Raw genomic sequence first — 25,902 nt, 5'->3', positions numbered from 1 at the left:
CTGGAAAAACCTAGACATCTCTTCTATCATCATTATCTCACAGAATAAATACAATCCTACCACTAATTATAAATTTCAAAAAAATAAAAACAAAATAAAAAGTAACAAACCATATGCAAAAAAATGTGTTTACAACACTTCAATTAATATAATGCTAGTTAACCACAAAAACTTATCAACTTATCAGTATCAGCAGTGTATTTTGTATATATACATGAAGAATTGGCATCCACATTTTCTAGTCTACAACTATATTAAATAAACTGGTCATAATTAGTATGATGCTTTGCTATGTATTACCACTAGCAAATGTAGTCAATCAGCAAACCAACAAGTATGGAGTTAGACTAACTGATAGTAGTGATGTTAGTTTGCGTGCCATTATGCACACAATTTCTGGTGATTTTCATGACAAAAAAAGCAAGTTTGAATTTAGTGCAGATCATGGAAAAGTACAACAAAGTTCCTCATTAATATCCAAATAAAAAATGTGATCAATTTATTCTATGGAAACTGGTGTTTCAGTATGAGCACTTCAAGACACAGTTTAAAATCAGTTACCACCAAAACTGTAAGGAAAGCCTGTACCACTCCTTTAACCCTTCATGCAGGTATTTAAATTTTTAAAGCCCTACCCTACTGCCGGTAATTTAAATGCCCAACCAGCAGCTGTATTACAGTACTAAAAGTAAAAACTTATAGCTTCCAAACTATTACACCAATTTAAACCAAATTTTCAGCAGAAGAATCATCCACTTTTTCCCATCTCCAATCTATGTCTTTTCTTGTACGCTTCACTTGTATATCAATATCGTCATCACTATCGCCACTACTCTGTTCAGAATCTTCTTTATTTTCATTACAATTTTCTGGCACAAAATTTTCATCACTTTATTCACTACCACTATCAAATATTCTAATGTTACTGTCACACGTCTCATCTAAACATAATTTGTTCCGATGTAAGATTACGCGACGTGCTTGACCTGGCCATTTTCAATTACTCACAGCTGACGCAACTGACTGAAAGAAGAGCATTCAAATTCGTAGAACAAAATCGTATTTCATCACCGATATGCAATCCTACGCAGTTATTAAAACACGGAGGGGTAGAACGAAGCCTCGTGATAACACAGAGCCAGTTGTTCAAATAAACATTACGAGATGGCAGTTTTATGAAGTTCTGAAGCAAGCACTGCGCGCTGCGAGACTGTCACGTCCACCTGCCGATACATACAACTTAAAATGTGCGTGATATTCACGAGCTCCCTGCCACGGGAGCACCATGCTAAGGGTTAAATGCTGAAATTCAGCAGTTCAACTGTGAAAATCAATAATAATAATTTTATTGATTTAAATAAATACATGATTAAGATAATGCAAATAACTTTTTTTATCAGTTTCTTTTAAAAATTTAGTTTATAATAATACTATTTATTTATATGACGACCTCTATCACCAACATACTGTTAGAATCAATTTTGAACCATTTCATGCCCTTTTATAAAAAACTACATGAAAAAGTGCAAATATGATAAAGTTAGAGAAGAAAATAAAAAATTCACTAATAAAAACATTTCAGAAGAAATCTATTTCACTGGTGTTAAGCAATAATTTTTTCTTATATTCTACATAAAAACCAAAAAGAAATTAAAATCTGGCATATAAAAGATGCTATTAACCCACAGCACTTGTTTATTGGTCAACACCCAAAATGATGATTCTCCTGTTCAACTGTTCCTGGTTCTGTTGGAGCCAATCCAATTAAATTATGTTGCATCTAACAGTAAATTTGTTCAATGTAGTTGTTTCCTGCCAAGTGCTGTTATATTTTAATTTTCAAGTATTTACTGATTTTTTTTTCTATGAAAATCTCTTTTTAAATAATCTTTCTCATTGATTTACAATTCAATCTTTTACAATATGGTTTTAAATCTGTATTTCTATATTGAATTTGAATTTATTTGTTTTTTCGTTACTTTAAAACATGTTCCTCAAAATCAGACTACCATCTTGAGAGATAAACTTAAAAACCAGCAAATAAAAAAAAATTAAGGTAAGCCATTATAATATGTCACTGCTCTGCACCTACATGTGTAAGAGGGTGGTATCACCACATAATGCACATATAAACGTACCTGAATGTGCCACGATTCTGTGGTCTAATGAATTTGTGTTTCTAAAAAAAAAGGTAGATGGCAGCATTTCTGAATTCTTCGAATATTTCTAAGTTTTTGATTTACTACAAATTTTTTTAATTTTGATCAATATTAATCTGAAAACTAAGTTGTTTTTCAATAGTTCCTATTAAATTATTTTAGTAACCATCATAAAACAAATTTTAAGAGAAGATTCAGCTAATATTTGTGGATTTATTCTTGGACATATTTTTTTAATCTTCTAATATACATTTTCTACTACTTTTCCAAAAAAAAAAATATATATATACACTTTTATACTACATAAATTTTCAAGTATTTTCTTTAAAAGATTACATTGTCAAATTGAAAATTTATATCTAATAATAATTTTAAATTATTTATAGCCTAAGTAATTTTTGATACGCAAATATTAAATTTGTATGTAAAAGCTCTTCACTATTTTTACTGAGTAGTATAATTTTAGTAAAATGAATAATTTTAAGTAAACGTTTTTCAACTACATTTTTTTTTTAAATTAAAGGGTACTTTAATAATACATACATTAACAGTTTTATATATATATATATATATATTCATATATAATATATAATATATATATTCATATATATATTTTAATATATATATGTGTGTGTGTGCGCATGTGTGTTTGTTGAGTTTGAAAAGTATGATCCTTTCTGATAGCAACATTCTTGTACTTATTAAGAAGAAATTAATTGTTTTTGTTTATTACACTGTAGCACTTCCTCACCCATTTGGTTAGAAAAAATTTACCCACTTTTTGTAAAAAGACTTATTTAATGTAAGGTGTCTTTCCTTTGCCTTATCTTCATCTGCTTTAATGATAAATCAGCTTAATTTTTATTACTGCTTTAAGGAACTGAATAAAAAAAGATGTAGTGAAACAAAAACATGATTTACTAAATTTATATTATTACATTAGATCTTACAAAGTGAAAAATTCTAAATTCTTTCTGCTGAAACAGGAGAAAGGTTTCTATATAGATCTAACATAAATCAAACATACTTTTATTACATAACAATTTTTAATTTTCAGTTATTTTTGTCAAATGTATGATGTATAAAACTTGAGATTGAAACATGAAATTTCAGGTTGTATTCTTTACATACTTATTGACAAGGAAAAACGTCATCATGTAGGACTTCAAAGTTACAATTATGCATTGTATTAGTGTAAATTAAGGAAATAACTGGTACAACAGGAAAATACATATGCAATAAATGCATTATTGCTAAACAAACATGAACTTATTATATTACATATATTCAAACCCACTTGAACACACTTTTAACAACAAGCTGAGGGGAAAGGTTTTAAACAACACATAATAATGGTTATTACTAATTTTTTAATTTTTACATGAAATTTTATATTATGACTGATCATGAGCCATGGCTGGAAAGCATTACCTTAAGAATTTAAATTCATAATCAATTTTATCTATGCACAGGAAAAACTTTTCTTAAAGAAAAAAATAATTTATTTAAGTTCAGTGGAAACATGTTTAAAAGATTAATTTTAAAAGTATGTGATAAAGGACGGTTTACATGTTATAAAATAATGAAATATATGTAACAAGTTGTGAGGAGACACACTGAAAAGAAAGGTTAAACAAATAATTCAATAATGTAAATGAAAAATTACATGTTTACTAACCTCATATCGTACTCGTTGAAAAAGACTGGCTTTATTGTCTAAAACAGTAAGAGAATGACTAGGTTTTACATCTCCATTAAACAGAAAGCTTATATCACCCCGCTCCCATCGCATATCATTAAAATCCACTAATGTTGTATCTAATCGAATTGATGACCCTCGTTTATGTATCCGACATATATCAGATGGTAAAATTCTTGACACAATAGGTACTACAAGAAAAATAAACATGTGATAAAGTAACATGTATGGTTCCTATAATAAATTAATGAAAAATAAAAACATATTTATTTATTTATTTTTATCAACATATACGAGGTTATCAACATTTTTAATCACACGCCAACAAGATTTAGTGAGCTGCAGTTGGCAACATTGTGTTCCATATAACCTCCTCTGTAACCACACATTTTTGGATGGTTGGTATCTTGTTTAGTTTTTGTGTTATTGTTATTTGAGTACAATGTGTTAAATGTTAATAGCGGATTTTTGTAATGTACAATTTTCAGAAGCAACAATACAATGTAAACTTTTATGAGAAACTGGGTTTCACAGAAACGTTTCAACTTTTGAAGCAAGCTTACAGAGATGATGCTATGGGTTTTATGCAATGTTATGAATGGTTTTCACAATTTAAAAGTGATCGCCAGTCAATTGAAGATGAGCCTCAACCAGGAAGGCCTGCAACTTCAACTGATAATACCCGTGTTTAGAAAATCAACCTTCTAGTGCATGCAAATCATCGACTGACTGTCAGAGAACTTGCAGGAGAGGTTAGGATCTTGGTTAGATCATGCCATAACATGATTTGTTTGTTGACCGAACAGCAAAAAAAAAATTGAATGGATGTTTGTCGGCAACTTCTTGAACAAGCCAATGATGAAACATCATGCAAAGGATCATAATGGGAGATGAAAGCTGATTTTATGGCTATGACACTGAGACAAAAGTTCAATCATCACAATGGATTGGCAAAGGATCTCCACACCTCAAGAAAGCACATCAGTCTTGATCCAATACAAAAGTGATGCACTCTGTTTTTTTTCGATTTTAAAGGAATTGTGCATTTTGAATTCTGGCCTCAAGGTGAAACAGTGAACTATGCATACTATCAAAGCGTTTTACAATGGTTACGTGAAAAATCCACAAAAAGAGACCAGAGTTACGGTGAGATGGTTCCTTCACCACAAAAATGCACCCGCACACTCAGCTTTGTCAATCTGTCAGTTTTGTTCCAAAATCAGATGACTGTCCTCCCTCAGCCCCCTTACTCACCACACCTGGTTCCTTACAATTTTTTCTTATTTTCAAAACTAAAATCAGTGATGAAAGGAAACTTTTTTGAGACTATTGATGATCTGTAAAATTAATAATAAAGATTAAAAAAATAAATTTCGGTTATTTTCTTAACAGACCTTGTATTTTGATTTTAATGCATTTTTAACAATCAGTAATTGATAGGTCTGTAATGACAGATCATTTCATAGGCAGAGCCAATGATGAGAGAGAGAGAGAGAGAGAAAGAGAGAAAGATTTTTCTTTTTTCTAGTCAGGATCACATTTAAAACATAATTTTAAGTTATTAATAATTATAATTCCCAGTTATTTTTTTCTTTTATTTAATAAATGAGATCTAATTAATTTTACATTAAAAAAAGATGTTTAAAAATTATTTTTTTTAAAAAATGGTAAGAAATTTTTTATTCATTATCTCCTCTGTGGTTAAACTGAATACATATGAATGTAATTAAACACTTAAATTTTACTGATTCTAAAATGAATTATTTAAAATGTTTTTAAGGTTTTATTTTCATAATTCTATAATCATTAAACACTAACAGAAAGAAATGAGTTACTCAAAAAATTATATTCATAAATATGTAAATGCCCTGTTATTTTTTAATTATGCTTTTTTCCTTATATTTAATACTATTATGTACGTTGCAATTTGTTTAGCTAGTGAAAAATAAGCAACCCTCCCCCCATGGCCCAATGAGATATATGTATGGGTATGATATGTAGTCTTTTACCCAGGCAGTCCATTCCTGAACTGTGTGGTTAATTGAACCCTAACCACCATAGTACACCAGTATCCACTGTCTAGTAGTCAAATTCGTATTAAAAGCAACTAACTTTTACTAGGATTTGAACTTCAGACAAGTTAACCACTACATCAACCCAGTTAGCTTTTTTCCGTAAGTGAAAAGATAAGGAAAAAATGATAAAATAATAGCAATAACTAATACGATGCAGATTATATTAGTCAATATATATAGAATACATACCCCAACTTTGGAAATCCCATTTTAACTCCATATAAAAATCACCCATTTGATTTAACGCTGCCACTAAATTTGGCCTTCTTTCTTCCATTTGCTCCCGAGCCTGCTGCTTTAACTTTCTGACTAATGAAGAAACTGTAAAAATATAAATTTAAAAAAAATATAAAATAATCATAAAAAAATTTGGAAAAATTATTCTAATAATAATTTTATATAGAACAAATTAATTTATATAATCAGGTAAAATGAGATAACATAAAAAATGAAAAATGACTACATAACAACCATTTTTATGTGATAGAATATATTAATTCTACTATAAAAATAATTGTAAATGTTTGCTTTTAGATAAATTAATTATGCGTATGGCTGCAACAATGGCAGCAAGAGTGGCAACCATGTTTATCCTGAAATTTTTTTCTAATTCTCTTGATAAATATTATTTTAATTTCATAATCAAATCACACTTTTGAATATATGTTCTAAAATTATAAGGATCATTTTAATAAATAACTGAAAACAGATAAATCATTTTTTAAGCCTCACTATCACTAAAAAAATCACAAACATTAAAGAAAAGTCAATATTTTAACATGAAAATATTGATGATGTATGTAAAGATGTTTTTTTGTAAAAGTTCTAGAGTTTTTGAAATTGCATACTTAAATGACATAAAAATTGAGTTGCCACACACTCTTCAAAATAAACAGCACTCATTTTATTTTAATATATTATTAAAAAAAAAGTATTCAATAAAATAAACATGATATAGAACAAGCTTTAATTTGGTGTAAGTTTTTTTTAAATACCCATAGGTTACAAAATTATTAAAACCTCAAACTCTGGTGTCTTTTCATTAAAAAGTAGCATGTAGGAGGAATAATCTTCAAAAGAAATTTGATCAAACTAAGATCTGATTCTTAAAATAATTAAACAGTTTTTCTTTTTTTATTAATATTGACAACCATGGCTAACACTAAACAGACAGAATTTGAAAAAGAGAAACAACTAATAAAAGATAAAACTTACTTGTTTGTCTATCCCCATAACTTATTGCTTCAGCAAGAGGACTCCAGCCAGCTAAATTCTTCACTTTTACTGGTGCTCCATGAGCCAATAAAAGATGTACACATTCTAAAAGAAAAAATGAATTTAATCAACACAATCCTTTTTCACAAAGCACAATTCTACATATACATATGGTTATAGATAAACTACTTACAAGTCAACCATTTAAGAACATAATTTCTAAGAAAAAAGAAATAGATCACAGGCTGTGGAAAAAAATTGATTAACTAGTGGCTTCCAATCCTTGCCTCCTTTAAGTAGTCTTCTTGTGACTCCGCAGACTTAATCAAGCACTCCTTCCATTGACAAAAAAAGGAAGGGGCTCTTCTTTTTAGTCTGGGGAAAAAACCAAAAATCACAAATGTGTGAGGTGTTATCATGAACTGATTGCCATTTGGATAAATTCCACAGGTTTGGTCTCTAGCACCAAATTATCATAAGCAATTAAAAATTTATTTAAAAATTAAAACTAATATAAAATGCCTATTCTAAAAGCAAAATAAATGGTATAGATATCTTAAACATACAACAGTAAAAATCAAATATTTGAATATACACAGACAGTCCTAAGAGATAATAAAACATTCAAAAATATTGTCTCATTGTTTCCTAACATATTTCGGAAGTTGGCCCCTAGTTTAAACTTCTAACACAGTGCCATATAACAGACACAATCCACAAGGATGTGGTGTACAGTTAGTAAGTAGTTACAGTAAACACAACAGGTACATTAATCTGGGCCATGAGATATCCATGAGCGAGCCTTGTTTGCCCTATATGCAAACAGAAAATAATAACCTCCTCTCGACAGTTATTCCTGCATGAGGAGCTCCACAGTGATACAGAAAACAGTATCAGTAAGATGACGCAGAATCTTGAGAGTATAGTTAGTTGACGATTTGATGTTCTGTAGTACATTCACGATGCACAATTTTGTAAAAGAAATACTTTCATCAGCATCACTTTCTCAATTTGTTCCTAACTTGTGATGCTTTCTTCAGGCTTAGGGATGATGATGATTTTCACTGTGACAACTTAGGTTTGGTTTCTGGATCATTAAATCTGTACATCTAAGATTCATCACCAGTTATCACAATCTTAAAGAAGTTTGGATCATTAGTGCACTCCAGCACATCCTCTGTAACCATCAAAATTAAACATTTCAAGATATAACACTAATTTTATGGCCTCTCTGTACACGCTCAAATAGTTTATTAGTTATGCATAAATCCCATTATTCCTGAAGTCATTTGAAATTTTACAGATGATCAGCCAGGGTATTCCGTTATCAAACTGTCCATATTGTTAGTGACATTTGATTTCAATTTACTGATGACCTTCCAGTAAGCTGATTATTCTTATCTGAAATTAGGCAAATTTAAAAATGGTATACTACTCTTCAATTTGTATAAACGCTATACCTTCATTCCCAAAAGGCTGTTTAATCATATGAATTGTTCACTTTAATTATCACTAAGCTTTTAGTTGAATTTGATGCAATAATATTGTTCAATATATTTCATCATATGCACAAAATAAAACTCCATCTTGTTATACTAACACACAAAACAGCTGCTGGATAACTCCTGTGCGCTACCAAGTTTTACTGCTTGCATCCACATACTTTTTGAGAAAAAAATATGGTCAGATACTACTTAAACACATCTTGTATGGAAGTATTGATTGCAACTGATAAGAGATATCACAACTTCTAATACAAGGGTTTTTTTTTTAAGGTCCGATCGGTTGCAAAATAAAAACCTGAGCAAAAATTGGATGAACCTTTGTGCATATGTTGCGCAGCATCACTAGTATGGCCTTCAATCACGCCGCGTCACTTCGGTTAGTTCTGAACACGCAGCTAGCATGTAAACATGTCTACAACAATAACAACTCCCGCCAAGTGTGAAGTGCGTGTGGTAATTTGATTTCTTCAGGCTGAGGGATGTAATGCAGTTGAAATTCATCAACAAATAAGTAATGTGTATGGTGAAACTTCAATGAGTGACAGCAAAGTGAGACAATGGTGCAGGAACTTTAAAGCAGGACGTACAGATGTTCATGATGCAGGCGGTCAGGGAAGGAAGTGAGTGTCAACCGATGATCTCGTTGAGCAAGTGGATGAGGCAATTCGAGAAAATCGTCGGTTTACAATTAAGTGATTAGTTACCTGAAATTTCCATTTTGAAACTGAAGAAACAAAAGAACAATCTAAACAGTGGATGCATTCTCATTCTCCCAGTAAACCAAAGAAGTTCAAGCGAATCTTCAACAGAAAGTGTATGGCTACTGTGTTCTGGGACCGGAATGGAGTTTTCATGGTGGAATTCATGGAACGTGGCACGACCATCACTGCAGCCTCATACTGTGTGACTCTTCAATGTCTACGAAGGGCAATTCAGAATAAGCAGAGAGGAATGTTGTCATCAGGCACTGCTCGGCTGCACACTGCAACTATAACAAAGAAACTCCTGCAGCGTTTTTGTTGGGAAGTGTTTGATCACCCACCATACAGCCCGGACTTGGCTCCATCCGATTTTCACCTCTTTGCTCACATGAAAAGCTGGCTAGGAGGACAATATTTTGGCACAGAAATCGAGCTTCAGACCAGCACAGAAACACGGCTGAAAACACAGGTGGCTCCGTTCTACGACGAGGGTATTGGAAAGTTGGTACCACGCTATGACAAATGTCTAAATCGGAGTGGCGACTATGTAGAGAAATAGCATAATTATGTAAGTACTTGTTACAAATAAAAATTTTTTTATTTTCACTGTAGTTTTAATTTCGTGACCGATCGGACCCTGAAAAAAAATAACCCTCGTACATTACAACAGTTATATCACACTCTGAACAAATACTTATTCCATCTTTTAAATTTGATAATGAACTTACTGACAGGTATATAAAATTAAAACATGCAGCAATTACAAAGATAGTATCTCATGAATGCAACACCATCCAGTCATATCAAGACCTTGGATAAATGAAGTTACTAAGCATACTAAGGATAGTCAGAGCTATTTGTAGATGAATACATCTAGCACCTATCTTGAGTAATTTGATAACAGCACCAGATCATTCCATAGACATCATTCCAGTTTTACACCTTACATAGATTTTATTTATTTACCAAAACAAAAAGAATTATTTACCTACCTACTTTGAATTACGCTCAACTTTACTGTATCATAGGCCTTCTTATTCCTATCGTTAATTCTCAAAGCCATATTTTACAACAAACAATTTTATTGTTTTTTATAAAGGGGGCATTACAATTTTTAATAAAATGATAAATATTAGAAGTAATAAATTATAAAATCTAAGAAATAAAAAATAAATGGTTAATAAAATTAGAAATGATGTAAAACACAATAAAGAAAAAACTTAACAACAGCGCAATAAATTACAATGTAGTTAAAAATAAATTAAATGAAAATTACGACTGTAAATAAAATAATCATAAATAAAAAACAGATCTATAAATGCCTTATTGACCAGAAATGACTATCAATAAAAAAGTAATAAATACAAATGGAAAATGTATTATCACAGAATTTATATCATTTAAGTACACCAGCACAATAAATAATCAACAATTCATAATAAAACCATTTACTTAATATAATTTAACTAATATATACTTAAACATCACTTTTAAAAAATAAGAATTATTATTACGAAACTTTGAAGCCTAGTGAATTTTCTAAATACATTAAATGAATATAGTAAAAGTTTTTACTTTTAATGACTATGTGTTATACATGCTCATTCAGAAAATACTCATTAAGAAATATACACGAAATGTAAAGTGGTAATTTATCATGGCAGATGACCCTTCTATAAGCAATTTCTTATGAATCTATGTTTGCACTTACTAGTTGCAACCTTAAGTATTATAAGAACCTACAGGAAGACAGAAAAAATCCTTTGTATAAAAGTATCCAAAAAGTTTAACTACAGTAGACCAGAATATTGTTTTACCAAATCCAATCTGGTAGGATAATACAAATGAGGTACTTAAATGGAAGTCTGGTCAACCCCATCGTTTGAAAAATAGATTCTCTATTCTTATCTTAGCAGCATAAGGTAGTGTTCAAGAATGCTAAGGTAATAAATACCAGTCACAGTTTGCCAAGTAAAATTTACATCTTTTCATGACAATTTTAAAATTCAGAAAAATGCATTTACTGGACTCACTACCTTATGTAGATTTTTGTGCCCTAAACTGTAATATTATGATAATTTATCTTAGTACTAAAGAATTACGTTTCTTTTTTAGAATAAACACAATTTAATCACTCAGTATAATTTTAAACAGAAAAGTTTTACCAGTTCCTATTCTTTCGATCATTTTAACACAGATAATGTATTATTCTTTCTTACTATCATTAGAACTTATACCAACTGCAACCTGAATGGCTTAAAACTGCAAGTATTATTTTAAAATTCTTTGAACAGTGTGGCACAAGGAAACAGGAAATATTTAAGTAACTCTCACAAAAGGCAAAAAATGGGTATACAGGTTATATTCTTGAAAACAAAAAGCAAATTACATGTGATTAAGTGTCCCAACACAAAATATTTCTAAAAACGCTTTCACATCATAATGCAAGGTGATAATTTTTATTACATTTAGTAAAAGAAATAAAAACAGCCAAAAAATTATAACATTGCAAGTGTACTGCCAGGTTAATTGTCTGCATTAACTCAATTGTTTGTCAATGGATTTTTACAAATGAGGCGTCATAAAATGAAATGCTTAATAAATTGTTTAAAAGTATAAATTTGATCAAAGAAAAAATTACAGATATCGAAGATTAAAAAAATTATTAAGATGGCTGCCCTTTTGAAAATTTTGTAGGTGACATTTTCAAATTTTTTTTATTTTGTAGAACAAGATACTAGTCTTAGATTTGCCAAATTTAATTAAAGTAGGTTTACCCATCCTGAGAAATAATATTTTTGATGAAAATCATCCTAAAGGAAAACAACGCAAAATAGGACTGCGTTATACGAACTAATTCGCTCATTTTGGTGTCCTGAATCAGTTCCTGAAGTTCGGCAAATACATCACAGAACACTTACTTATGCACAATAAATGAGAATTATGACTTTTCTAAGTAAAACTGGTCTTCTGCACATCTAATAAAAGGTATTGAATCACATTTATTTACTGATTAAAGTCTTTATTTATTTACTGAGAGATTTCCATACAAGATGAAATTAACTAATAATTAACACAAGTAGAAAAAAAATTAAATTTAATTACCTTTTCTTCCAAGCATAACAGCCAAGTGTAATGCTGTATTACCTAAAAAAAAAAAAAAAAATGAATAATTACTATCCAGAAAAATTGAAAAGATAAAATAATATCCTACAAGTACATGATCCACCCATCAATTAAAAATAAGATTATATTGTCTATCCACAGAAGAGGAACATTAGCAAGGAAAAAATCTGAACAATTAATATTAAAATGACCTGTTATAATAAGTACCAGTTATAATGAGAATTTAAATAACTTAAGCTGAATTTAAATAAGCTGAACAAAAAAACCTTAATCGAAACAAAGCTAAACCACTATATTATAACTGGCACACCTTTAGTAAAAAATGTGTATCCGTAAATGCAAAAATAAGACATTGCAACACAATTCCAGAAGCCACACATGCAACAGTCTTCCATCTAAATGAACAATCAAAGACAGATGACTCCAGAAAATCGAAAGAAGAATTGGAAGAACCTGCATCAACAAAAAATACCAAAAAGATGGGGAGTGGTGGATTGTGCGTGATCCTCATGGTATGTTCATTCTGTGGACATACCATGAGGATGCGACATTCAAGACTTCTGTAACAGCCAGTGCAGTACAGTCTCAACTTGAAAAATACCAAGACAGCATGCATATGGATCAGATAAATAATACAGGATCTGAAGGAAATTGGCCTTACACCAGGAGACACCACAGACAAGATAAAATTGAACAAAAAAAATCAAGAACAAAAACACTCGCTTCACACTTCCAAGAAAGAAACTCACAACATGAACATTTTCAACACCAGAAAAAGGCATGAAGATCGGAATGTATGAAAAAGTACTAGGAGGCTAAAGTGATCCCTATGCTGTCATAAAAGATGAAAAAAAGTTGATAGTAAGAAGAATCTGTAAATTATCTCAAGCTTCAAAACGAGATTCCACAGAAACTCTTAACCATCATTTGTGACTACAGGCCAACAGTAAAAAATGTGCATTTACAGTTAGAACAAGCAATTGTTTTTCTCTTTCTTAGTTTTAATGGGTAAACAAGTCAGCAGCTCAGAGCCAAAATATCCAAAGCAAGAAGAAGACTGAGTACTTTTTATACTTCAAATAAAATTATGAATTAAAAAAAAATGATGTATATCTTTTATTAGCAATTTAACATGTTGGCTGCAGTATTTTGTTAATACAGTAATTTTTATGCATTACAAGTCCCCCATTGTCTGGTATTTGGATTTCCACTGCCTTGTAAACTTTTGCCTCTTCTTACATTATCTGTCAATCACTGAAAGAAATATCTGTGAAATTTATTTTTGTACCGGTTACCCAGAGCTGGTACGAATTTAATCCTTTCAACATCATATTTCAATTTTTAGAATTACTTAGAATGACATAAATAATAAATAAGGAAGTTAAACGAAAACTACATCTGTCACACAGAGGGAAGTTTAAGGGAGATATAATGTTTGTACAGAACATATATAACTTATACTACAACCATTTAAAAAAGTTCATTTATGGAAAACTACTCCAATTCTATGGTTTCTGTAACAATTTTCTTAGAAGCTATTAGACATACAGTTGTGGGAGCTGTTTTAGTCAGTTTTCAGATCAAAAATCATTAGAAAAAAAAAACAAAATTTTGTCCATTAATTTTAGTATGCATTTTCAACACTATTTATTTTACAATTATTAGGATAAATAATAATAATAATCAGAGCACAGCAAATACCTTTGATTAACAAACAAGAATGTAGGCATCTACATTTTGCTTATTATGCTGATATAAGAAACCACTGCACTGTTTATTTTTTTTCTAGTAAGCACTAAGTATGAATCTCGAGAATGACAATACCATTTTTCAGAGTTGCCTTATCTCTGTCAGGTTGCTTATAATTATTTGATTAAGGCTCTTATAAACAAAACAAAATAAAATGTTACCCTCTTCATAACGTAAAAAGATCAAACTAAAAAATATTTCTCCTATTCTTATATTCTTTGCTGTTATAGCTAACAGCAAAGAATTATAACTGTACAAAAGCAGCACCAATAAATTAAGCAACAAACAACAACATAAAATTAATGTTAATGAAATTATACATTTAATTAAATCTATATAGCTGATTCAAAACTGCATGACAAAACTTCAGGAGTTGATTCAGGATATTAATATAAGCAAAAAAAGCTCTATAAATATATAACCAGAATGCTTTTTCACATTATGGTTAATAAAATACATCACCCAAATTTCTGTTGTAAGGGTAAAATGGACCAATATTAAAATTTCTGGAACCAAATTAAGGAGCAAATTCTACGGTTTTTTAAATGTTTTGCAACCTAAAAATCGACTACAACAGTACCCATAAATATACTTCTAGGTTTCCAAGAAAAGCTTTGCAAAACCCAAAGATTTGGGTTTTGCAAAGGAATTAAAAAAAGGTTTGCCATAAATTAACATTTCTAAATTAAATTCCTAATAAAAATATCTAACAAAATCAATAAAGAATTTAATACTTAAATGAAGTCTGTAGAAAAAGACAAATCTAATTAGTAAAAAATAAAATTTGAATAATAAATTCAAATTGTAATATTAGAGTTGTAACTGGAAAGTTTTAAGACAGATGCCGCCATGTTCAATAAGAGGGGATCGATAGAGTTGCCTGTGGATGTAGAAAGGAAAACTTGTTTTTTTGTCTTTGAAATGCCCCGAAAAGATCACTAAGCTATCTCTGTTCAGCAGAAAATGGCTTCCTGGTGAGTGAAGATCTGTTTTCAGTTCTTGACAGATTATTTATTTCACAAAATGGATGAAAAACGTTTGTGTCAAATTTTGTTTGAAAACCAGGAAATAAGCTTTGGAGACTTATGAACTCATAACAGCTTTCAGGGATAAATACCATATATGATTCATCTGTGAAACTGTCGAAGTTAACCCCTGGTCCAATTGAACTTCCAATTCAAAAACCAATGGAAACATTGTGAAATTTCACAATTCAGTGTGCTCTGACCTTAAGACTTACAATTTTTGAACTGGATTTAAGTTTCTATGTTGTTCAGTCAATTTTAACTGAAGTTTTGAACATGTGTCGAGTGTCCATGAAATTCATTCTGAGATTGTTGTCAGATTAGCAGAAATAACACAGACTTGAAGTGTCCCACGAACTGATTAGTTGAGCTGAAACTGATCCAGGTTTGTTAAATAGGGTAATTACAGGCAACAAATCATGGGTTTATGGGTATAACCCAGAAACATAGGCACAATCTCTGCAGTGGAAAGGTCGAAGTTTGCCACGATCAAAAAAGCACAACAAAGTTGGTTGAATGTGAAGATAATGTTTTCTTCAATTCTTCAGCTATCATGCATCACGAATTTGCCCCTAGGGAGCAGACAGTCAACCAGGAATACTATAAAAGTGGCCTTCAGTATCTGCAGATGAAAAAGCCTGTACTCTGATGAGACAAAAATTGGGCTCTCCAGTATGACAATGCACCTGCACCTGCTCATTGTACTTTCTCAATTGTGGGATTTTTTGCCAAATTCCTGTCTCCAGAACCCTCTATTCGCCTGATTTAGCTCCTGCTGACTTCTTCCTATTTCCTAAATTGAAATTTACACTGAAAGGGAACCTATTTGACTCAACAGAAAACAACCCGGCAAATACAGAGAAGATTCTTAATCCTCTTAAGAAAGAGAATTTCTAGAAATGCTTCAAAAAGTGGAGTCACAGTTTCCATTTTGGACTCTGTGTTCAGGCAGAAGGGCAACAAATTTGACCTTAGACTTACAATTTTTGAACTGCATTTAAGTTTCTATGTTGTCCAGTCAATTTTAACTGAAGTTTTGAACATGTGTCGAGTGTCCATGAAATTTATTCTGAGAATGTTGTCAGATTAGCAGAAATAACACAGACTTGAAGTGTCCCGAGAACTCATTAAAACTTTGACAGAGATCCTCAAAACAGCCAGAAACTATTGCAATTTTGAAATTACAAGCCAGGTCTAAATATTTTTCAATCACACCTTGTAAGTATCAAAGACCAATGAACTTATAATTTTAGCCATATTATACCCATGATACTACCAAACAGCTGATAGTATGCACTTGTTCTTTTAACACTACAGTATTACACAATTTCTGTATCAAGGGAAATGTACACACGAGGTAAGAAACCTATGATAAGATGTGACTTGTAAATGTTTAATATTTTAAATATTAATCCATTGGCATAACAACAAACTAGTCATAACATGTTACAATTCTGATCTTGACAGACTACAACATTTTTTACGATATCACAATAGATTAAAAAATCCTTTACTTTCAAAAATTTAATAAAATTCTCAAAACATAAACATGCACATACAGTAACAGACATTTTGGTATAAGTACAGAAGTAATTAAATAATTCAAACATATTAAAAATACAAAATCATCAAAAGATTGTTTTTAATAGTTAAACTGTATTAAATTTGTATTTAATTGATACAATTTTTTTTTAACAGACAATTTGTCTGTTAAAAAACAAATTGGTTCAAATTAGAATAGGGTAAGTTAAAGCAGTCCTAGAATTATCAATAGCATGGGCAAGAAGAGACCAGTAGAAGTTAATTATAGAGAAGAAAAAGGAAATAGAAGCAATCAGGAACTCAAACTTTAGCTGGAAATGTAGGATAATGAAGAACATGGTGAAAAGGACCTGGCTTGAAGGAGATAATCATGAGGATGACATTAAAAAAAAATAAATTAAAACAGACACATAAAAAAATTTTAAAATAATTATTTATAGAGTTAATAACAAATAAAAGAACAATAAAATAAAAAATTAACAGTAGATGTAACAAATTAAAATATTTACAAAAGGGAAACAATTCACAATCTATAAGAAGAGATAATAGGAAGTTTAATGAACTAAAAGCTTCATATTTTAGTTCAAACACTTGTAAGACAATAAAACAAATAACAGAAATATATAAATACAATTATATTTTGTTTAAAAAGTGATATATAAAAATTATTAAACAAAAATAAAATTAGACAATATGAAAGAAAATAAAGATAAACATATTGTTCTGTGTCATGTTTATAATTCTAAGAAAATGCAAAATAGTTGAACTAAAATGTGATATAGAATACATGAATATTAACTATTATCACAAACAACAAAGAAAAAATATTCACATTATTACTACTTTCCTGTATAAAAAATATAAAAATTTGTAATAAACGCAGGCTTCTGGGAATAAATAAACTATACTTTCTAAAATAAAATATAACAACACAGTGTGAACTAAATATAACCTACTTTCTTTTAAATCAATAACTTAAAAATATTCAATAGATATGAATAACGCAACTTAAGTCAGAACTCTTAACAGTAGACCTAATATTGTAAAACTCTTATTAATATGCTTTTTCAAACATACCATTTCTCAGTTAACAATAACTTCTAAGGTATTTCGTATAACAAGGCTAGGTTTATAACCCTGGCAATAAATTCTTCAAAAAAAAGAATAAGAAAACTGAACTCTGTAAACATTTAAACATATGCTATAAACTAAAGTTTCAAATTTTTTTCTTTAAAAAATGACGGGTATAGGAAAAAAATGAATTCTGTAATCAGAAAACCTTGTTACTATTAAAACAATTATTGAACCTTTATATTCTTTGCTTGTTCTATCATTGACTTGTGCTAAAAGAACACTTTATATATATATATATTTTTTCCAATTAATTTGACAAATCTAATAAAAACTAACTTTACTGCTCAATCTAGTTTTTAGTCCTGCTATATTTTCTATGCTAATGTTTTTATACTCAAAGCTGCATCATTCCTCTACTAAAACTGCAACAGGCTATGTATAGCACTCAAATTAAGTTCTTCCCACAATCTTTTAATTCCTCCATGCTTTAATAATATGTGTGTGTGCGTGCATGTGCATATATATATATAAGTAATTATTAATTTAGTCCATTTTTTCTTTCTTTTTCCTCTGTGTTTTAAATAACTATATATAATATTTTTTCAGCTTCCACAAAGTACAGAATTAGAGAACACTCTTACCTTTACTTTTTCATGTTCAAAACGTTTTCGGGCCTAAGCCCATCTTCAGTGATGTTTTTTTAATAATTCTTATTTTTTACATTTACACATTAAATTATAGCTTTTTAAATCATCAGTTTAAAATAGGAATTTTAATAAGGGATTTTTTGGATTTTATTGGCAGCTGTTATGACATCATGATATACCTGCTTCACATTTTTTTCAGTTTTGTATACAAAACTAGTAAAGCTTTATTTGTACCATATATGTAACAAAGCAAAATGTCAGCAATTGAATAAGAATAAAAAAATTTGATTTTGCTTAAAAAAATCATCAGACATAACAATGCTTGAACAAACATATGAAGAATCTGCAATGAACAAAACAGAAGTTTCTGATAACCATACACATTTTAATGATGATTGTGTTAAGCCATTCATATTGGGTGCACATCTAACTTGACAAAGAAAATATTAAAGATTATTGAAAATGTTGTTCAAAATAATAGAAAATGTTCAATATCATAGAAATAACATCAATAATTGATATCTTCAGAAGTTGCCCCGTAATTTTCCATACTGACCTGAAAAAGCATCATGTTTGTCAACACAATGTTCCAAAAATGTTTAATAAGATCAGAACGAAACTCATATGACAATCTGGCAGGAGACCTCATCAATATAGCTAATCAAGATCACTATTTTCTGAGCAAGATCATGACAGGAGATGAGATATGGCGTTTTCTGTACAATTCACAGACAAAACACAAATGGACAGAGTGAAAATCAACATCATATCTCATCAAAGAAATTTTGTTTGCATAGGAGAAAGGGAAAGATTATATTCTGATTCGTAGAGTACTGTTCATTATTAATTCATTCCTGATGGCAGAGAGTGAACAAGGGAAAATGTATGTTTGCTATCCTTCATCGAACACAGTAAGAAGAATGCACCCTGAAGTATAGCAAAAAAGTATCAAAAGTGAAGAAGCATCCTGGAAGATGGGAAACAAGAAATAGATTCTTAGGCATGGCAATGTACTGGCTCACCCATCCAAGGTTGTCAAGAAGTACTTAATACAATACAATGTAACAATACTGAAGCATTCACCATATTCTAAAGACTTGGTGCTATCTGAATTTCATTAGTTTCCACAATTGAAAACTGCTTTAAAGGGGAAAAGATGCAAGAACACCAATAACACGACAGCCATACAATGGAGCAGCTGAGAATGACATATTGATATGGATTCCTGAAATGTTTCCAACACCTTCATAGACACTGGTAAAAGTGTGTAGCTGTTAATCAAACTACTCATTACTGCAATGTAGACTAAACTGAACCTATTGTCGGACAAGTTTTTTAATTCTTTAAGTAAAAAATTTATAACTGAATTTTAACAATTAAAACACTTATTAAATTTCTCTTGCTGTCTTAAGAAGGGCAATAAAGCTTATGTACAGTTTATTCTTTCAGAGGTAGCATAAACAGACAAGATTGCAATAAGATGAGGGGGCAAGTCAAAAATGATCTATACTTTTGTCGTAATACACCTTCAAGGTTGTCAAATACTGCCTTTTGTGTGCTTAGAGTTTGTATGATTGCAGTCACATGTGTAAAATTTGATCCTGATTGCGCAATTTGCCTTCTAGCTGTTAAAGTGTAAACCTGTCTGCTCCACTAGCAGTTTGCATCAAGGAGGAACATGAGCAGTATTCAGATTTCTCTGGTGGAAGGATGTGAAAGGAGCTGACATTCATCATAAACTTTTATTCACAATATGAGGATAATAAAGGTTTTTTTTGTAAATCACAAAGTTTAAAAGTGGCCAGACTAGTATGATGCAAGAAGAGGGAGCAGGACCCCACCATCAACCTCTACCATGGACAACAAAATTAAGCAAGCTCGAGTGTCAATTCTGGCAAATAGATAAGTTGCCATCAATGAGTTGGTGTCTTCTTTGAACATCAGCCATGGCTCTGCTTATCAAATCATCCACGATGAGCTCGACTTCTGCAAAGTCTATGTCAAAGAAATGTTGTTGCACGAGTTGTAACACACACGGATTTATCCATCTGCCCACACACGACTCATCACACCACTCAACCAATAAGTTGAATTCTGAGGTATTGGAACTCACTCTCTCCTACTACCTATATCTCGTTCCCTCAGACTTTCATCTGTTTGGGCCACTCAAGGATGCTTTGCAAGGTTGTTGATTTTCCAGACTTAGAACTGTAGGAAGCAGTGCAAAAAGTGGCTTCACAATTACAGAAAACTTTCTGTTAATTGCCAAAAATCTTCTTGGAAGGTCCTTGCAAGCTTGTGGACTAATGGACAAAGCGCATCGTAAAGGGAGGTGAATGTGTAAAAAATGATGTACATGTTGAACCTTTGCGTAAATAAATAGCAGAACGAAAAGTGTAGATAATTTTTTACTCACCCTCATATAATGCAATCAATTTTTTTAACAATTCTCTTTCAATTAACGTAATAAAAATAGTGTTAGTGTTCCAGGAAATTCCTTTTAACTTCACAGCCACAGTTCTCTGATTAAAATAATGAAACACTTGCACAATGCTACCCTGAAATTGGGATATTGCAAATGAATCAGGTATATTACAGCTGTGTGGTGCTAGGTAGTATAAACTGTACTTCTATTAGTCAATCAGCTGAGTACTATTGTAAGATTACTTTGATTGAGTACTTTGTAACCATTTTTGTGCATTTTCTTATTTTACAGTGAACTAAAAATGAATGCCATAAAAGAGGAATAAATTTCCTCTTTAAATGGATTCTGCTTCACACTTAGCAAGATAGCCCACAGAAGCTCACTAGATATTTAGACAAACATGCATAAATTTATAGTGTTTGTGAGATTGTGGACCTATCATATAGTCTATCTCAGTGAATTCTCAGAGTTCACCACCTGCAACAAATTTAAGTATGCTTAGAATTAGGAAAAAGATCTAAAGGTCTGTGCTGTTTTATTAGATCTCCAGTCAATTAGTTTTGTGAGTTTTGGAGACTTCTTCAAATGCTAATCCAGTCTATAGAGTGGATAAAATTCTGTGGAGAAAGGTTAGAGTTACTGTGGAGAATGATTAGTTTTGTGGAGAGAGGAATAAACCAAAACTATCCTTAATAGTCATCAAAGTCAGACTTTGTGTCAGTCATTGAAAATGACCAACTGCATTCTTTGCAAGATGATTATCCATCATATACATGGCTAATAGCATGGAACATGTAGTATAGTCTATCTCTGTGGCAACTATATTTCCATTTTTGCCAAGTGTCCTATGAGATGATATTAAGTATTGCCATACCTTGGCAATTTATCCCAAATTTCTCTCTACACAAGAAGTCTAATCTTAACTCTACCTCTACCCCCAGAATGGATTATCATCTGAACAGGTCTTGACAACTCAGAAAAGTAATAGTTAATTTGATTGGAGTACTGAAAATGCGGCACAGACTTTGATATTGCACAAGTCACCCATTGTCTAAACCTGTTTTCTGACATTTAGATCATGTATGTTCTGATCCTAAGCATATCTGTTATTGTATATTAAAGTTTGAACAAGATTTGAAGTTGATCAAGTAATTGCTCAGAATTATTGAAGTTTCTCTGGTTGTCCCATTATAAGCTTTAACCAGATAGCTTGGAAGAGATTTTTTTATTGAACAATTATGTGAAACTGAAAATAAAAAGATATTTTTTCAATCTATATCATCATTGCTTAATAATGAATTATTACAGCTCAATAATAAATACCTCCATGCCATTCTGATATTCAAAATGTTTTCATAATTAAATTAAAGAACTTTAGATAAAAAGAAATAAAAATAAAAATATATTAGGTTACATATTCCCACATTCAAGCCAGCTATGGCTCATTTTTCTTATTTCATTTTTATCAGGTTTCTCAATTTTATGAGCAAGTTTTTCAAACTGGTGTTTATTATTACAGGCTTATCCAAATTTTAAGCAAAAATTAAACTAGAAAATTAAATTGATTTATAAAATAATAATTGTATAAAACTTAGAGTAAGAGTAATCAATTATATTAAAAACTGGACTAAAAAGATAGTTTACACAGCTTCTTTAAATTTTGGCTTTGAGCCAATAGTAGTCACTTTGTTCTTAAACTGGCTTATATTTTTATAAAATTTGAAAATAATTAAACATATTAAGAGGAAATTAAGAAACTAAGAGATTACTACAAATAAAACAGAAATTACCTAATAATTACATTTCCTAAAAGGAGAGATGTAACTGCTTGTTTGCATTTTATATAACTCATCATAATAAATCACTATACTTAAGTTAAAATTCAAATTTTTACAAAACATAAGATTAGCAACACAGGTTCATGTAAGAAAAGAAATGCTATACACAATTTTTCATTCTTCAAGTTAACCAAAGATTTCTAGTGACAACATTGGTGAAAAATTGATTGTCGATGTTCCTATAAATTCATAGCATTACCAGCAGATCAGCACAGGATTCTAGCCACAGTTAATAATGGTTTGTGGAGAGGATTTTGTAAGAAACATTTAAGAAGCTCGTTTCACATATCTACCGCAGTTTTCTTATGCATTCTGAAATCTGGGGAATTTGGAATGTATAAGATTGCATTCATTACTTAAAACAAAGGACTTTCAAGATAGAACCTGCATATCCCTTTGAAATTACAGTTCATATCGCAGAACTCAAACAGATCTTGGTGATTTTTGTTTTTTAATCATGTAATGATTGGCTGATCATATTCCTATGCAGTGGTTGAAAGTTTGAGACCTAGTCAAACAATCTAAAATAAATTAGTCCCCCACAAAATTATGGCACACACCTAAGCAAAAAAATTAAATATTTTAACAAAAAGCAGCCATCAGACTTTAAAATAATAAGACTATACTATTAAAATAAATAAAAACATACTACTGAATGAATCTGTACAAAAGTTTTTAACAATGGTATAAATTATTGTTATTTTAAATGAGGGTTAGTTTAGATACCTGGAACACACATTACAACAAATGATAAATAATACGTGACATTAATCAAAACATTGAGTTAATATAGAATTTGCAACAGCACATTAACATTATCACAACTCGAGTAAAAAAAAATAAGTATATACATATATATATTATAAACAAAACCAAAAATATATAAACTAAGCCAACCAGAACCGTACAGGTAGCCAAACAAAAAATACTAATTAACCTAAAAAAACAAATCAAGTAATACCATGTTTGTCCTTCTTTGCAACGTCATGAGTACGAATTAAAGCTGACAATTTTCTTACGTCTCCAGTGAACACACATTCGTGAAGCGGACAAAGGTCTTCTTCCTCCGCCATTTTTCATTTTTCGTAAATTCACTTTAGCCAACATGATAAGAATATAAGTACTTGGAAAAACTCCAGTTTCAGCAACTATAGATGTTACTACATCGTTAATAAAACTTTTAGAACAAAAGACTTTCATAAATAATATATACCATTAGAAAAATCCTGTTTATTATTTTATTACTTTGTTATATAAAGTTCTTAGTCAGTTAAGAAATATATGAAAAACTCAGTTGTTAAGCTGAGTAGTAGTAGTTGTTAAGCTCTTTAAAACAAGTAGTATTTTTATGAGAGCTTATAAAAAAGTTTATATATTTTCTACAGATTATAATTAATCGTTGAATAAAAAAATTTATGTCAGTGGAAAAATTGAATAGTTTTTTGGGGTTGACTTTGGCGGCATTGATGATCATATGTTTAGAATATAAAAAGCACTCGTTCCGAAGATGTGTTGTTAACCGCGTGTGTGTTTAGTGTTTTGTGGTGTTCATATTTGCTCGTTATGCGCAGCGAGATATTTAAACAAAATTTTAATCTCGTTAGTTGTCTTTATTATCATGAATAAAAAAAATAATTTTTACAGTTGCCTTGCTTTACTTTACCAGTCAACAGTTTGATGGTTATTATCTTATACAATAGTTTTTGCAATTCGGTAGTATTCGTAAATAAGGAACAGTAGTACGTTTGTCAAAAATGATGAAATGTTTCCAGTTAAAAAAGTTAAAGTTTTTCATAGTTGGTCCGATTGTTCTTATGATAATTGTGATCATTTTATTCCATACAACAAATTTCGGCGGAAATGATACTTTTATACTACCTGAATTAATAAGAGGTGATTAGTACTTGTTTTTATGTCAAGGTCTTTTCTTAATATTATGCATCTTTGTTTTGTTCTTTAGGATGATTCTGCGCCCTCAAATATTAAAAAGTAATTCTGTAAAGTTTGACATAAGTGATTCTGCATGTTTAATTATATGTTTAGATCCGGTGTTGATTGATGGTTCTGCTTTATTTGGATGTTTTTGAATAGTATGCGGCCTTGAATAATGAATTACGCCATTCTGAACTCATGTGTGAAATTGGTGGCACTTTTTTTTTTTAATGTACACCATCTCGGGTTCTTAGCTATTATTTGTTGATGGATTATTTATTGCATAGTTGTTTTTTGCGGAATATCATTCCTTGCTACCCAATTTTCTTATCTTGTATGATTTGTAAAAGATTATACCGGCCAACAATTTCTTCATTGAATTTTGCAAAGACGCCGTAATTCAATTAGTTCAACCTGCTTATTTTGAACTTATCAATCCATAAAATTTTCTACATTCCTTTGTAACATCACCCTTCTTTGCCTTTCTGAATTGATTTCACTTCCTCCGTGCATTACTTATGAATGTAACATTTTAAAGAATTTTTACTAATTTCATAGTTGTATGTTAAAATATGTTTAATACAGTTATCTTTGTGTATACCATATTGCCCTGATTGCTCTCACCTAAATTATGTTTATCCTTTTTGTTTTAAAAAAATTCGATTATTTCTGATATTTCTTCCTTTCTACTATTCTTTTTCTTTCTGATATCTCAAGTTTGTTTTAATCTCAGACTCTATATTTATCTGATTCAGATCTATTAAATATTTTTCTCTTATTTAGTTTTAGTAAAGAGATCATCAGAGAAAACTTCGACATCCTTGTGTTTATATTGTAGTCACAGTTTTTCTTTCTGTATAAGCATATTGCTGTTGCCATTTATAATTAAACATTTTTTTTAAATTTATTATAAAAAGATTTTTGGCTTTTTATTACTATTCTATGGTGGTAATAATAGTTTTTAAGTTTTAGGTCGTATTAGGTTTATAAATATTCAAATTTTCATATGTTGTTCAGTTTTTATTAACTAAAAAGTACAGTAATTCTGACATTAGTTAAATTAATTTTGATCTTGGTTTAAATTTTTTAAGTGTGTACCACTTCTGCTCCTAGCTTAGTCTCCTTTGACAGCATTTGTTATGTTTATTACTTTTTCTTCCTACAACATTGTATAAGACAAATTTTTTTGT

General features: G+C 30.3%; 2 protein-coding genes across 3 annotated transcripts in view; one reads left to right on the top strand and one right to left on the bottom strand.

The window, feature by feature from the left end:
- The window catches only part of LOC142329122 (ankyrin repeat domain-containing protein 13C-A), a 77,084-nt gene extending 53,231 nt beyond the window's left edge, over positions 1–23,853 (bottom strand). For both annotated transcript variants that reach the window (XR_012757423.1, XM_075373458.1), the window contains exons 1-5: positions 23,742–23,853; positions 12,460–12,501; positions 7,149–7,253; positions 6,123–6,254; positions 3,838–4,049 (exon numbers count right to left, since the gene is read on the bottom strand). Coding sequence is in view for 1 of the 2 variants with exons in the window: in XM_075373458.1 (XP_075229573.1) it covers positions 3,838–4,049; positions 6,123–6,254; positions 7,149–7,253; positions 12,460–12,501; positions 23,742–23,853 (603 nt within the window). In the remaining variant the exon portion in view is untranslated. The remainder of the gene's footprint in view (positions 1–3,837; positions 4,050–6,122; positions 6,255–7,148; positions 7,254–12,459; positions 12,502–23,741) is intronic.
- Positions 23,854–24,290: 437 nt separating this feature from the next.
- S (EGF receptor activation regulator Star) overlaps positions 24,291–25,902 on the top strand; it is a 42,136-nt gene continuing 40,524 nt past the window's right edge. Inside the window, exon 1 of the mRNA XM_075373720.1 lies at positions 24,291–24,673. Within this exon, the coding sequence (XP_075229835.1) occupies positions 24,535–24,673 (139 nt within the window). The 5' untranslated portion in view covers positions 24,291–24,534. The remainder of the gene's footprint in view (positions 24,674–25,902) is intronic.

Source organism: Lycorma delicatula, chromosome 8 (assembly GCF_047948215.1).
Source record: "Lycorma delicatula isolate Av1 chromosome 8, ASM4794821v1, whole genome shotgun sequence".
NCBI classification, from domain to species: Eukaryota; Metazoa; Arthropoda; class Insecta; order Hemiptera; family Fulgoridae; genus Lycorma; species Lycorma delicatula.
This window is presented reverse-complemented; position numbering and strand designations above follow the sequence as displayed.